Source organism: Pithys albifrons, chromosome 5 (genome assembly GCF_047495875.1).
Source record: "Pithys albifrons albifrons isolate INPA30051 chromosome 5, PitAlb_v1, whole genome shotgun sequence".
NCBI lineage: Eukaryota > Metazoa > Chordata > Aves > Passeriformes > Thamnophilidae > Pithys > Pithys albifrons.
In genome coordinates, this window is record NC_092462.1 from 68,528,245 (window position 1) to 68,543,576 (window position 15,332).

At 39.5% G+C, this 15,332-nt stretch overlaps 1 protein-coding gene across 2 annotated transcripts in view; it reads left to right on the top strand.

Moving 5' to 3' along the window:
- Nucleotides 1–15,332, top strand: part of FAM53A (family with sequence similarity 53 member A) — a 70,548-nt gene that overhangs the window by 12,586 nt on the left and 42,630 nt on the right. For both annotated transcript variants that reach the window (XM_071555243.1, XM_071555244.1), the window contains exon 2: nucleotides 9,046–9,292. In XM_071555243.1, the coding sequence (XP_071411344.1) occupies nucleotides 9,215–9,292 (78 nt within the window). In that variant the 5' untranslated portion in view covers nucleotides 9,046–9,214. The remainder of the gene's footprint in view (nucleotides 1–9,045; nucleotides 9,293–15,332) is intronic.

Below are 15,332 nucleotides of genomic sequence, written 5' to 3' on the forward strand. Positions count from 1 at the left end.
AGGATGTATGGAAGAGATTTGTATAATCCCTCAACTCCAAGCCCATAGGCCGTGGTAACAGAACAGTGCTGATATTATTCCATTCTATTACAGGAAAGCAGGATGTGTGTGGGGTGGTCATTGTTGTCACTGCCATACAAGTTAAGGGTCAGTGCTATTTTTTTTCAGCCCTGGGTATTTTTAAAGTGTGTGTATCTGTCTGTTTTACTTCTCATTTTTAAGGTCACACAGTAAGACAAAGTTGGTGATACTTCTCCTTTATTTTTTTCCTCTGGCTTCTCTAACTGGTGAAGTGAAGCAAATATCTCAGCAGTAGGACCTGTTAATCTTGATCTGGTTTTTTTATTCCCCAAGCCTTGGAGTAAAATAAAATCTCAGGGGTCTTGTACATTCTGGATCACTTGCTTTGGTGGGAGTGTGCAAGGTTTAGACTGGTGATAGGTACATTTCTCCAGACACTAATATTACTGCTTTAAGCTATTGCTTGAGTCTGAACTTTTTATTTTATCAGAGGCTTTGCATACTATATAAATACTTCCATTGGTTTAAAATAGTTATAAAAACTGTATGTGGAGGTAAAAATAATTTGTGTAGGACCTGAGCTTTAAGCTTTCAGTAATATCAGAGACTGAAAGTTGGAGTAATACCCTTTAAGTGGTTGCTCACTTGGTTTTGTTCTGAACTGAACAGGCAATAACTCTTGGTTTCAGTATAGTATTCTTGAAGTAATGGCCATTAGCTCATTAAGTTCATCATTAAGGCAGAAGCCAAGGGCTTGGTGTTCATGTGTGAAAGCGTCAGTAGGTCACATTTTCTGTTCCTCAACACTCCGTTGTAGCCTTGGGCTTTGTGCAGTAATGCTGGGGAGGAGGAGGAGTCTCAATGGCACATTGCAGGGACATGACTGGTCACAGGCCAGTGCTGATGGCTAATTCAGATGGAACTCCAAACAGAGGAGATGTAAATATTCTTCCCCAAAATTAATGAAATCCTTGCCTGTCATTGTGGTGTAGATTATTTTAGGAAAGAGAATGTAACTAGAGCAACAAGGCTGGTGAAGGGACTGCAGCACAAGCCCTATGGGGAGAGGCTGAGGGAGCTGGGGTTGTTTAGCCTGGAGAAGAGGAGGATCAGAGGTGACCTCATCACTGTCTAGAACTACCTGAAGGGAAGTTCTGGCCAGGTGGAGGCTGGTCTCTTCTCCCAGGCACTCAGCAATAGGACAAGGGGGCACGGCCTCAAGCTCTGCCAGGGGAAATTGAAGTTGGAGAGCAGAAAAAAATTCTTTACAGAGAGAGTAATCAGGCATTGGAATGGGCTGCCCAGAGAGGTGGTGGATTCACCATCCCTGGAGGTTTTTAAATGCAGATTGGACGTGGAGCTGGGTGCCATGATCTAGTAAATGGACTAGAGTTGGACCAAGGGTTGGACTCTGATCTCGGAGGTCTTTTCCAACCCAATCAATTCTATGATCTTGGAACAGCATCTTTGTACAGCCACAAGGCATAGCTCATCTGTTGCCTTGTCTGACAAAGATACTTTAAAAGGTGCAGGATGACCTATCTGTGATGTGACTATTAGGTGGTCTTCAGGTCTGAGAGACAGGTTTAAACCTGGGAGACTGACTTACTGATACCAGCTGGCAATAATAAATGCTTTAACCTCTGGCTGGGCTGAGTTCTTAGCCCTAGTTTTCTGTAGTGATACATTATTTGCTTTAATTAGGTATGACCTGGAAAAAGTCTGAGCTTACTTCACCAGTTCTGCTGCTTTTAGAAATGTGCTTCTATAAAATGTGACAAAGGTTTAACATTCCCTATCTCAACTCTTTCTCCTTTGTGAAAGGAGACCTTCCTCTATTTTTAGAATAAAACCAACCCAAACCACTGATAGTAACTTGCAAAGTGAAGGGTAGTATATTTCTTACAGACAAGAGTTCATCATGTAATAGAGTGAAATATTTTGTTTCCAATTCAAAGTTTATCAAATAATTAAATAATCTGTATTTTGAATGTGTTTCTCAAACAAGCAGGGTGAATTTTGCATCTGGAGAAAGAGAAAACCTACAATCCAAGGCAATAATGAAGTGTTACATTTAACCTGTTGCCAGCACATCATCTGCCTGTGAATTTGCAAACTGGAAGTCACCAGCTGAAACCAGTTTATTCTCTTTAGTTTATTTCTGGTACTTGTGCTTGCAGATTTTCATCTCAGACAGGAGGCTTTGAGCAAAGTCTGTTTCTTCAACTGGACAACTTGAGTGCTGCTTATTCCCTTTGAATTTGATGGATTTGCCCAAATGTGTTGTGTCTTAAGTAAACTGAGGTCCAGAGGCTGTATGTGATGATTGAGGCTTTCCTTCCTTCCTTCTCATAGGAGCTCTTGCATCCAAAGTGTGGGAGATGGAGTAGAAATGTGTGTGGGATTCAGCTGTATTTTAGTAGCAGTTTATATTTTGTCACAGCTGACTCAGTGACCAGTTGGTGTTACTGATGATGCTTTAGGGTCAAAACAGTGAAATTCTGGGCTCAGCGGTGATTTTCTGCGTTTGAGGAAGGTGGACCTAATGTTTATTTCATGTACCTCTAGAGGTGTTATTAACAACCCAAATCCTCGTTCGTGACCTTAGAATGGTGACCTACAGTCCTGCCTTGCACATGAAGTGTGTTCTTCAGCAGATAGTTTGAGCTCTTGGTGTTGCTTGTCCTTCCAGAGCCTGTGGAACATCTGAGAAGCTTGACTCCAGTGGCTCTCAGTTAATGTAAAGGATGCCTTGTAGCTTGGCTTTGCAGTTTGGTGTTGGAGCTGTGTCAACCTTAAACCAAACTTGAATACCTCAGAATATTGAAGCTTCCTTCTAATAAAAACTGGCTTATGAAAGCACTGCACTGAGAAAGCAAAGAGGTTCTATAGCTCAAGAAATATCTCTTTAGTCCTTTTAGAGAAACTCTGAATTGCAAATTGGCTCTAAATTGGAACTGGCTTCTTTGGCTTTGTTCAGAGTTCCATCATGTGTAGAGTGGGGTGTTGAGCCTTACCTTTTGTCACATCTGAACTCTTCAGGGAGAAGAGACTATTTAAACAGAATTTACTAGACTGTTGTGAAACAGTTTCTACAGAATACAAACTATTTTTTTGTCCCTTTTGGTCAGAAACTGTTATTCTAGTGCACTGTTTTAAAACGTTTTGTAGAGAACCTTGGAAGATAAAGGGGTGCTAGTTAATTGCATGGAGAGGATCCCTAAAGCAGAACATGCTGGAAACTGAAGTGTCCCCCTCTAATACCTAATTTTATCGCTGAAGGAATCTTTCTAACTAAAACTGATCTATTTTTTTTTAACTTGATGTGGAATTTTGAAAGGTTTGCAGAATAGCCACACTGCAAATTAGTGCTGAAAGGGATAGAGTCCAAATAATTCTCTTTTAAGTGCCTGCTATCGAGAACCTTTCTGGGCTAAAAGTTAATAATAGACTTATGTAGTAAGGAATGCTTAGCCTCCCTGTGAACTTCTTAGCACTGTAGTAAATATGTACTTTTAGAAGTAGAATGTTCTCTTCCCTGTTGGAATTTTGTATTGCAAGATATTTTGTAGCTTTATTTTAGATGGCATAAAGCATTAGTGTAGCTGTTTTTGAAAAGCTGGTCTTCCATCTTAGTGTTGCCTCAAGCATAGCTGGGATGGGACAGACAATGCTCTATTAAATCTTGATCAGTTTTGTGTGATGTTTCACTTTTGAAATGCTTCTTGGATGCTGCAGAAAGTGCCAGGAGGCAAAAAAATCGCATCATCTTTCATCTAGACTCTAGGAGCAAAATCATCTGGATCTGGAGTTGGTACTGCAGGAGTGATTAGCTGCTTTGGCTTGCTGAAGCAGAGATAATATTTTAAAGGACCTACTTATCCGAATTGGAATTTTGACTCTAGCTAATCCTTTTCCTCCACTGGGAGCAGGCTAAGTGTGTCTGTATGGGATTGTTGATTGCAAGGGTTCCATGTAGCACTCAGAGCAAAGATGGGAAATAATGTGAAGTAACAGAAAAGAGCGAACAACCTTCTGGGTTCTTACAGGTAATTTTAGTACCATAGGCAGAAAAAAAAAAGATGGAGTTGCAATCATCAAGAAACACCTACATTTGTGTTATGGGGAAATCATCTAAAAATCTTATGATCTCTTCTTTATCCAAGATAGAACTTCCAGAAACAGAGAAGAAATTGTTAGAAGTGTTTCAAACAAATGTAAATTTTCCCATCGAGATGAGCTGTTGCTGGAACATTTTGTCCTGCAGGATGCAGGGAGGAGGAGGAGTGGGTTGGAAATGAGTCTGGCTGCCTTACTTTCTTAGAGCCAAGAAGAGATTTTTGTATTGGCTTTTGTGTTCTTCATCAGGACTCTTCATCTCTTTGAAAGTAGGTTGTCAAATTGAATGAGCCTCTGACATCCTTTAATTGACTGGGAGGTTGGGTAGTCCGTATTTTTAGTAGTCTTCCCAAAAAAGACACTAGTGATGTCACTGAGAAGATACAGAATTCATGACATGAGCAGTTCTTTTCTATATCTCCACTCTTAATTTTGGCAGAGATCTTACAAGTCATTACTACTTGTGGCTAAACTTTTAAAGAAATAAAACCTCTCCTTTAGTAGTACTATAGAGATAGAATAATGAGTCTTTAGTTTTCTCAGCCTTCAGAATGAATAGAATGGAACTTCAAATTGGAGACAATGGTGATACTGATTCCATCACAGCCCATTCTCCAGCTGTGAGGAATGTTAGCTTTGGCTTGCACTTGCAGTTTGATTTTTATATTCCATTTATTCTTTTTCATTAGTTTACCTTTCAACAACAAAAATAGCTTCTCTTCCCTCCACCTCACCTCTGCCCCCCAGCTTAAGGAGATCCAAGGAAGATTAAGTCTCTCCCAGGACAGAGACTGACTAACATCTTTTGTTGTGCATGTTTGTCTTGGAGGTCTCAGCTTCCTCACTGTTCTGCCTAATCAGGCTGGATAAAGGATGGTGTGCAAAGGGAAAGATGGCCATAATCTTGTAGAGCTTCATCCAACTTGGAGCTCCAAGAACTATTGTTGTTACCTCAAGGCCTGGAGGATATTAGTGTTTGAACTTGCATACCTGGCTCTGTTGCTGCCTGCAGAGGTGGTGGCACAGAGGTGTGTACTTATGGGTTGGGAAGAGAGTAGGGCAGGACTCGACTGTGCCAAGGTCTATGCCATGAGGCAGCTGAAAAAATATAAATTCAGCAGGATCCACGTTGCTCTAAGAAGGATGGTCAAGTGGTTCATATTACTGAAAATCCAGTTAGTTTGAAGTGCTGAGCAGTTTGAGCAGATTCAGCCTGATAAGCATAAGGAGAGACTGAAAAACAAAGTTTGCTGCCTTTAACCAGCTCTGGAAAAATAGAATGGTGGAATAAGTACGTAAAGTAAACCAGTTACTCTCTCTGGGTACATTAAATACATACCACAGCAGAGGGTCTCCAAAGAAACAAACCCCCCCAAAAACATGAAAGCACAATGAGGAACTTCCTTCTAGGAGGTATTGAGGGCCAAAAGGCTTAAAAATATATGTTAACAAAGCTTTAGAATGGTAACAACTGAGTGAATGCTTCAGAACTCTTAAGCATCTCTTGTCTCCTGGCAGCCAATATTAATGAGCAAGGATGAGGGAAGCCATTCCTGGTGGAGAATAAAGAGCTCAACTGGAGTGAACCAGAATGTTGGGCACTGAGTTGAGGTGCTGAGGCTGCAGGGGTGACTTTGGATCACTTTGAGCTGTTAAGCTTGACTAGTCAAGGAGTATGAACTGGAGAAGGAAAATAGGAGCAAAACATGTTCAAACCATGCTTCAGGAGATGTCTGATTCCTAATTACAGGAGAATCTGCCTGGCTCAGTGTAGGAAATGCTGATGTCAACTGGCTTTCTTGTGTGGCTTATTTCTTGTTTTTCTGACGCTGTAGTTGGGCAGGTACTGGGACAAGCAGTGTCAGCATCCCACAATGTGCCCACACAGGAATTTGTGTCCAGTTCATGGCAAACCAGACTGGGCAACTGATCCAGCTGGAAACCAACCTTTCCCAGAAACAAAAGGAAGTGCTTTGGTTTTATCCAGCTATAAAAATTCCTTGATCTAGTTCTCTATGATGAGCAGAAACACTTGTGCTGGCACACTGCTGTGGGCCACAAATAGCCAGGGAAGAAAATGTGTTGGCAGTTGTGATGGCAGCTGAGGTGTATCAAACTGCAGCCTGGAATGGCTTTGCTTGGTAGGAGTGTGTTGGTGACATTTTGTTCATTTAAACATTCATTGTGTCATCATGAGCAAGGGCTGCTGGGTAAGAACAGATTTGTAGTGTAAGACAGTGAATACCCATGTACTGACCAAGCACATTCAAGGGAGATGAGGAGAGAACGCACTTGAAAAGCATGCTCTTATCTGAAGTAGAACTCCTGCTCTTAGGGTTGTGCTTCATGCTGAGAAATGGAATTTACTTGTGAGGGGAGCAGTAGAAATTGGGAACAGATAGATGAAGCCTTGCCTGGCCAACAGCACCTTTTCAGCCCTGTCCCATATTTTAAAAAAATACCTTTCTCAATGGAGTGTGTCCCCATGTGAAAAAGTATTGTTGGTAAGTGTGAGTTGCTGAAATGAAACTTTTTTAGGGGGGATTTCCACAATGATTGTGTTTCAGAACTGAGTGGTTATGTGATGTCAGAAAGGGCCTGAGTGATTTCAGCTCTCAAGTATTACTTTCAGTAGCTGGTAGAATTTATGAATGTGGGTAACTGTACAGTTCAGCGTGATTCTGAGAGTGCCATGCTTCAGGGATTTCATTTGCTTTCCTTTATCCTTTCAGTCAATTGGTTCCTTCACTAAAGTCAAATACCATTCTGTGTAGTCTCCCTTTATTTTAGCTTGTATTAAGCTGACTTAAAATTTCAGTGAAATATTTGAAGATTAGAAGTACTAAGCAAAATATTAACGTTATAGTTAACTGATTACGGATCAAACCCTTTTTCTTCCATCTTTGGTAGTTTTATTGGTTTTGGGTTTTTTTCTTCTATGACCCTTCCAAGCAGAAATAATTAAACATCTGCTCATCTTGCTCTTAGTATAGGCCTCTTACTTGTGGAAATACTCATCCCTAACTTGGATCTGAACGTCTTTGCACGAGTTACTCTGCAGCCTCCATGTATTTTCAGTCTGTACAGGGACAACTTCTGACCCCCAGTCAGCCTTTCTTTTGACTTCTATTCTGGATTTCTAGATCCAGTTTAAGCTTCACCAGGTTCACAAGGGCAGAGCAGTGGTAGATTGTGCTACTCTAAATGCTGCTGCATTCACATGCTTGCCCTTAAACTTGCTTAGCACTTCATGACCCACACTTGGCTTTGGCAGATGCTCATATGGAACAGTTATATGCAGCTTTGATGTTTTAATATTTGACTTGGTGCAATTTCAGAAGATGTGGTAAATATTTCAGTTTGTGTGCTTTCCTGAAAGGCAGGACACATCCAGTAAAAGCAGACCAGCTGAAGTTCCAGCTATCTGGGTGGCATTATTTGTGGTGAAAGAGCACTTGTAAGCATCCTATCTTATAGCACAAAAGTAGATACAAGAGTGAGGCCAAAAGATGGGCAGAAGTTTTGTTTGTGGGACAGCTCTCAGATTAAGGGAGGTTGGTATGTACAGGCTGCTGTGAAGGTGAAATAATGTATGGTTAGCATATGAAAATCATTTGGGGATGTACTCAAAGGCAACAGGTTTAAAAGATAATCCAACATCATCATTAATACTATTAATATCTTAGTTTTAAATGGGTTTAACTTGGCTCGTGGCCTTAAGTGGCTTTTTTCCTTGCTACTGTGGTTATTTCAAGAGCTGATAAGTAGCAATGTTGAAGAGGCAGTATTTTATGGAAACATCAATTGGAAGTTACTATTTTCTGCTATTCTGTTTTACCGTAGATGTTAAAACTAGGAAATGGAAGTAAAACTTACGGTCTTAGCAGCATCAGTGTTCCTTCCCCCAAGCCTCATGTTGCTTTATTTAGATTTGGAAATACCTCTGTGTAGATCTCTTCCCTCATTTCATTCCATAAGTGGTCACTGAATACAGTTGACCAAATTAAATCATAATAAAGAATGGTTACTAGAGTCACTAGAGAGAGGGGAAGAAATTATGTGAGGGATGTTTAAGATAAAGAGAGGCAGCTGGTGAACTGAGTGCTTTTGATTTAGATGACTGCTCACAGAATAAAGATATCTCAGTTGTCTGTGATGCTTTTATGTGCATGGGAATCTGTCCTGCTTATGAGTGTAATATCTGGTGTTTGCTGACAGGTAACAATTATGTAACCTTTAAAAAAACCAAATGAACAAACAAACCAACCCCCCCAAAAAAACCCCCACAGAAAACAAAAACAACAAAACAAAAACAACAAAAAACCAAAAAACAAACAAACAAAAAAAACCCCACAGGGGAATATATTAAATATATTAAAAGTAGCTGATGGTTTGGGAGGTGGTTATAGTGTTTGAACTACTCACTGTTCCACTTTTCTTTTTAAGAAAGGGGTAGCAATGAAATAATGTGGTAGGATGTCTTAAAATGGCAAATAGAGTTAAAGATGCAGAACAGTGTTGTGGGCATCTGCCAGCTTCATGTGCTGTTCCAGTATATCTAGCTAAGACTTCAGTAGTTTAAATGAGGGAAAGCTTAAGTCTTTCCTTCAGCCTTGAATCGAAATCCTGGGTAGAATCAGTTTAATAGTAGAAGACAGCCAAATTATACCTGTTTTTTTCTATGTAGGAGTCTCATCTCCTTTTTGAAGTTGTAATCATTGGAACCTCAATAGGAATATTCTTTCATGAGTAAACATGTCCTCTGAAATGCCAGGCATTAGCACAGAGTGATTGATATATTTGCATGAAGGAATGGTCCAAATAAGAGTTGTGTTATTGCAATACTAATTATGATTTACACAAGAATTTTTCTCACTCTTTCCTTTTTCTACTCCAATTTTACAGGAAATCAGACATGATACACTGACAGCTTTTGGAAATAAACTTTGGCAGTAAGATGGAAGCATAAATCTCAAGACTTCAAACCAAACCAGAAATGGCTCATGAGTATTGAAAGAAGAGACCGAAGAGCCTCCAACACTTCTGTGCGAGCAGTGGAAAAGGAACAACTACCATGGTAACACTAATAACTGAAAAGCTGCAGAACCAGAGCTTGGATGATCTGACCTGTAAAACATACAATATTAATCTGGTAAGGATCTACCAAATAATGTGTAATGAGTGTGAAATGCAAAGCAACTTGGAACTATGTAACAAATTCAAGACTGTAGATCAGCCAGAATTCAGCTATTTAAGTTAGTGCTGGTTTGCAAGGTGGGATGAGAGCTGAAAAGGGAGGGGGAGTGGAACTGAAGTGCATGGTCCCTTCTTGTAATGGTGCTTTCTTATTTCAATGATCTTTTTAACTTTACTACTTCATTTTAAGTAATGAAAAGCCAGTTCTCTTCACAAAATAGAATTATCTAAGCTTCTCAGGATTCCTTTTTCCCCTAACAGAAAACACAAGTAGTGGTGTGGGTTGAAGTTTTTTCTTCACTTCCTATAACAAACAGCTTGATGTCTTTATATCTGAGAGCACTGTTGACTTATGAAAATCCCCGACTGCCATGTAGGTAGCTATGAACACTGGGCAGAAGGAGAACAGGTCTTCAAATAAATAGTTAAAAATCAGGTTGCTACCAGCCTGCTGTTGATGCTGGTAGAGTAGATCCTTGCTTTATCAGTGTCTCAGATGCCTGGTCCTCTAAAAAACTTCTGTAATATTTATGGTGTTATTTTCTGCTGGTTTAATCTCTGGGTCCGGGATGTGGTTCAGTCATGTTACTCAGACAGTAAGGAATATGTTCCCTTAACATCTCATTTGTGAATTAAGTACTATCTACTCCTCAGTGAGGTGCCTACCTGAGAACCCTAAGACCGTATTCTGTATGTAGTGCAGAATAGCTTTGTTTTACTGACTTTATTTGCAGTTGCACCCTTCTGTAGATCAAACCTGAAGGTTCCAGTGGGACACAAAAAAAAATTGACTCAAAATCAGTGTTGTTAACTGTAGTTCTCTGTTTTATTTAAAGTAATTAATAATGGAAACGTTGAACCTGAAGCATAACAGTTACTTTTAATAGTAAGATTCTGCCTCTTGTAACTTGTATTGAAGCAGCTGAACTGCTTCCTTGTTTATTTCATGAGCCCAAAGCAGGTGAAGCATATTTGGAATGACCCTGCAATTCTCATGTGTCCAATGCTTTGTCCAGTAAGGATATCTAATAGTAGACACTAATCAAGTGGGTTTATTTTCAAATAGCAGGTCCATTTAGAGTTCTTGTAATAATTATTACTTTTCATCTTAAATATGTGCTCTTTTCGAAAGCCAGATTAAAGGTCTTGAAGGATATTAACTCAATAGAGGTGCTCACTCAGCTTGCATTTATTTTATCTAGCTTGATGAAGCACTTGGGATATGCAGTTTGTAGGAGAATCTGATGTATCTGTGAACTGGCAAAGTCATTATTTTTAATTAAAATCTGTGCCTAAGTGCAAGCCAACAATGACCCGTAACCAGTAGCAGTGTTTGTAACTAAACGTGTAGTGACATCTTGTAATTTCTAGTTTTTGAGGGCCTGAAGTTTGCGTAGATTTGGAAACTGAACTGTCCTTTTACTGATAGTCACTGTAGGTTTTGGATCAGAGACCTCTGAGAGCAGAGAATAATGTATTACTGCTGCTGCACTGTGTGGAGTCTGTACAGGAGTGTGTTCTGTAATGTGTTGTAGGTTGGTTGTTTTTCATTCCTGTCCTTATCTGTACCTACAATAAAGCATGAAGAAGAGCAAGTGGAGCGGAAAATGGCACATGTCTCATCAGTTGTTTCCTCCTCTCCCCTCTGCTACTCTTCTCCTCCTCTTATCTGCAAAGTAATTGGTTTTGTAAGGGCTTTAGTTCTTAGAGAAAACGGATTCTGGGGCCAGGAACAGGTTCTGTTTGTACACAATGGCACCCTGAGGAAGTGTGCAAATTGCCTAGTGAGGTGTGGAAATAGAGAAGTGAGTGTGAGTAGAAGTGTGCAGCTAAACTGCTCCCTAGTTAAAAGGATTCATGGGAGCAAGTGTTGGCTTCCTGACTAAAATGTGAACCTAAGATGATTAAAAATACCCCTGATCAAGACAATTGGCTGAATTTTAATAAGGGGAAAATTAGGGCTCTGGTATCAGTGCTAACACGTTTAGTCTTTAGCAAGAAGTTCAGGTTAATGCTGTAGTTTCTTTTGATAGCAATTTAGAGCAGTTCTGCAATGATCTTGCTGCACCTTTCATTACTTGTGCTGGCACAAAGTTTTGTGGCACCGTGTGGTTAGCAAACATTGTGAGCTGATTGAGGATTAAGACTAACTTTTCCTGCCTGGGTTAATGTTGTTAACCCTTATCAAAAGACAACATGTATAGGACATAGTACACTGTGGTGTTTGTGTAAGTACCCTTCTTTTATGTTGTAAAATAGTGGATACAGCTTTTTGCTGCTCTGTTAAATGACATACTAATTTTCCAAGGTGGTGTAACTCGTGTAATTTAGCCAGTGCATGCTTAGTTATGTTGCATATCCATGTCCTGCATCTGCCTTCAGAAAAATACCCAAATGATTGAGTGTCCTGCTGTAGAAAAAAGAAGGCTGTCCCAGGCTTTTATCTCGAGTACTGTAGCTCACAAGGTAAAGTCATGTCTCTGGTTGCTTAACTCTGCCTTACAACAGTGAGAAGTTCTGCAAGCACATTGTGGCTTTCGTGGGTTGACAGCAGAATTAAGTCAACTAGTTGGTCTCTATTCTCCTGAACAAAGATCTCTTAGTTCAAGAGGCTTGAGGACTTTTCTGTACACTCTGACTAATTTTTTACCTTTTTTTTGTGTGCAATCTCATGTTGGTTTGAGCAGTTACAATGTGTGGTCTGTAAGACTTCAGGGTGTGGTATTAAGAAGGAAATGTAAAGATCTCCAGAAAAGTTTGTGAAAGGAAGTCTTACTGTAAAACCCTTCTGTGCATGTGGGTTTTCATTATTTTTAATTTTTGAATCTCGCTTCTGTTGAAAGATGTGGAATTGGGCCGACATCCTTAGATGGAAAGCCACTGACCCAAAGACTTAATCACTTCTTCACATTCTGAGAAAGGGTCAAATGTTCCTCCTCCTTCTTCCCTATGTAGTCATATTTGGAGTGTATTTGGTAGAGAGATGGAGCTCTGGCATGGCCTATTCAAAGTCCCATAGTATGGCAGTGGTTAAATTAGTACTTGACTGATAAACAGTGACTTTCCTGTGGTTTGGAAAGAGTGCTGATAAATTGGATTAGCTCAAATCCACTTGTAAACTGGAGAAAATGTCTTGAAACTATGGCCAGTAATTTTAAAATTATAAAGTCATCATTCTGAGGATAATGAGGAGGATAGCACAGGCTGTGAAGTTGTTAATGTAGTAGATTGGAGTGTAAAGAATAGCCAGAATTATTTTTGTTATACTTGGCTTCCACTAGCAAAGAACACTTTTAAATTAGTGATGGAAATTGTAATTTGTTGTCAGCCTCACTTGCATGGCTCTTCCATTTAGTTCAGACTAGGTGCCTTTTTAAGTGAATATTTTAACAAAAGAACAGCTGCTGAGACTCAGTAAACCAAATGAAATTTGCAGCACTGTCCTAAACGTTGTACCTCTCATTTCTTTTCCTTTTGAGCACAACCTTTCCAGCTGCACAAGAGATTCTGTTTACAAACAAGCGTTTCAAAATGGATCCACTTTTTGGTGTGAAGCAAACCATTTCAACCTCAGGTGAAAATCATAGTTCCATTGTTCTGTGGATCTGTCTTAAAATCTGCCTTTTTCCCCTAGAAAATTCTCAAGAGGCAGGAGATCTTGGTACATGTTTTAACATCTCTTCAAAAAGCAGTAGCTGGAAGATGGATGTGCTTCCTCTTCAGGAAAGTGACCTTGTTGAATAATTTGGCCTTATTCTAAGGAATATTTCCATTACACAGAGGGTGGCAGACTTCCTTGTCAAGGTTCTTAGTAATTGCAATCTCTTTTTGAGCACTGTCATAAAAAAGCTCTTCATTGAGGAAGTTTCAGGTAGATTATAGCACAAAGGGAATAGGGGGAGGGTAGAGCATGGCCAGCCCAGGAGAGCTGATAAACTGGTTCAGTGCCCTGTTACAGTAATATCTAGTGGGACTTGTACCATGTGCTGTATTATAGATAAAAAAATCCTCCCTCCCATAAAGAATTTACAGCCTGATAGAGCCTACTTAAGTTTGCACTTGCAGACATCATTAAAATACACCAGTAGAAGGTGTTTCCAAGTATTTCAGTTTCAGCTATAGAAAACCGAGTATATATTGTAAAGTAGGTTTGTTACTTATTGTCCCCTTTGTCACTCACCTCTTATTTCAGTGCCTTGAGCTTTTACTGGAAGAGGTACAGCTTATTTTCCCTTTTCAGAATGTGATGTCATGTGTGATGTTCTTCAGGTTTTTGGTCTGAATCTCCAAAGAATTAGCAAAGAACTTTTTGGTAACTTAGTAGCATTTTGTATAAATGATCACTAAAGAGATAAGTTGCAGAGGAAATATGTCTCCTCTGTTATAGAACTAAGCACTGAGTTCAATAAAAGCTCATCAGGAATAGCTCTGAGGATGGGGTTGCTGTCTACATTAGAAAACATTGCGGTTCTCTGGAGCACAGACAGTCTGTGTGTGATCCCACTTTTTCCATATTCCCCCTGAAAAATGTCAGTCCTTTACAGCTGTCCAAGATACAGTAGTTTAGTCTTTACCTGATGGAAAGACTTTTTAAGGTGGCTGAAGTGCAGGCAATCAAATCACTTGGATATACATGGGGAGAACCTTGTTAAGATGCATTTGGCTGAAAGCTATATGTAAAAACTAAGTATCAGTCTAATAATTGCCACCCAGGAATGTCCTTGAGGTTCTGTTCCTTCTAAGTGTTGACTGTCTTGGCCTCTGTGAATAAATAATGTCTTAAACATCCCCAATTACTGTGCTGATATTAAGTCATCTTACTGCCATTTTCCATATGGTTCAAGATAAATTTTCTATAACACTTTGACACAGAATTTTGTTCCAAAACCATTTTCCTTGACTACTGTCTGCTAGTTGAATAGGTTGGTATTGCCTTCAATTTGTGGAACTATAACAAGAGGAGGAATTTGCTCAAAACCCTTATCTTTCAGTGTTTAATTTGTTACTTTCCCCTTCAGGGACAGCAGAAATGTAACTACCACTGTTACCCTTGTGTTCTAGCCTTGGTAGCTGATTAGAGTAAACCATTCATACTGACTTTTTGAATGTTGATACTGTATAACTTGCAGGTTGCAAACTTCAAATGGTTTGAGTAGGGCTGATTAACAGCAAATCCAGTGGAGGTTCAAACTTGGGGTTCTGCTGTTTACTGAAAGCTGCTGCTTTAGAAGGAAGTTAAAAATGCATTTACAGATGCAAATGTCAAGTAAGAGTCAAATGGCTTGTCTCATATGTAGATGCTGATAAAAAAATAAGATGAAAAATCTGATTGCTCCCCTGTGCTTTCATCTCTTCTGTTATTTTCTACCTCTAGAACAGTAACACTAAGCACAGCTTAGTGCTTGTCTCTTGTGTGGGGCTCAAGGATATAAAGGTGTCACTAATGCTGTGCTGCTGTACAGCAAAATAAAAAAAAAGCAGCTTTGTAACCCGAGGATGTTTGTTTAAAAATTTACTTTGTATCTGGAAAGGAAGTGTACATACAATGCTATCTTCTTTGGCTGTACACAAAGAACAATGTTCACATAAAGTGTGTTGCTCTTTTTTGAAGCAATCTTCCTCTCCATCCTGAGGTGGTGGTGGGGGAGTGAATAATGACCCTTGGGCTGATGGAGCCTTGAGCCATTTATTTATAGTTCCTTTATAGGAGGCTGCCTGGCAAGCTCTATCCTTTGTCTGAGAAATCTAGACCATTAAGAATGGCCTTTTTAGAAATATTTTCTAGGTAAACTTAGTGAAGAAAATAGAAAACATTCTGCATACAAACTTACTTTGTCTTGCTGTGCAAAAAGATGTATTGCAGATAGGAAAGATTTTTTTTTCCAACGGCTTTTCTACTTCGAAGAAATAAGAAAACATTTTGCTACATTTATTATAAGAAACTGTACAATACTAGCAAAGCCTGATTGGAACAGTGTGTGTGGTGGTGAACCGCA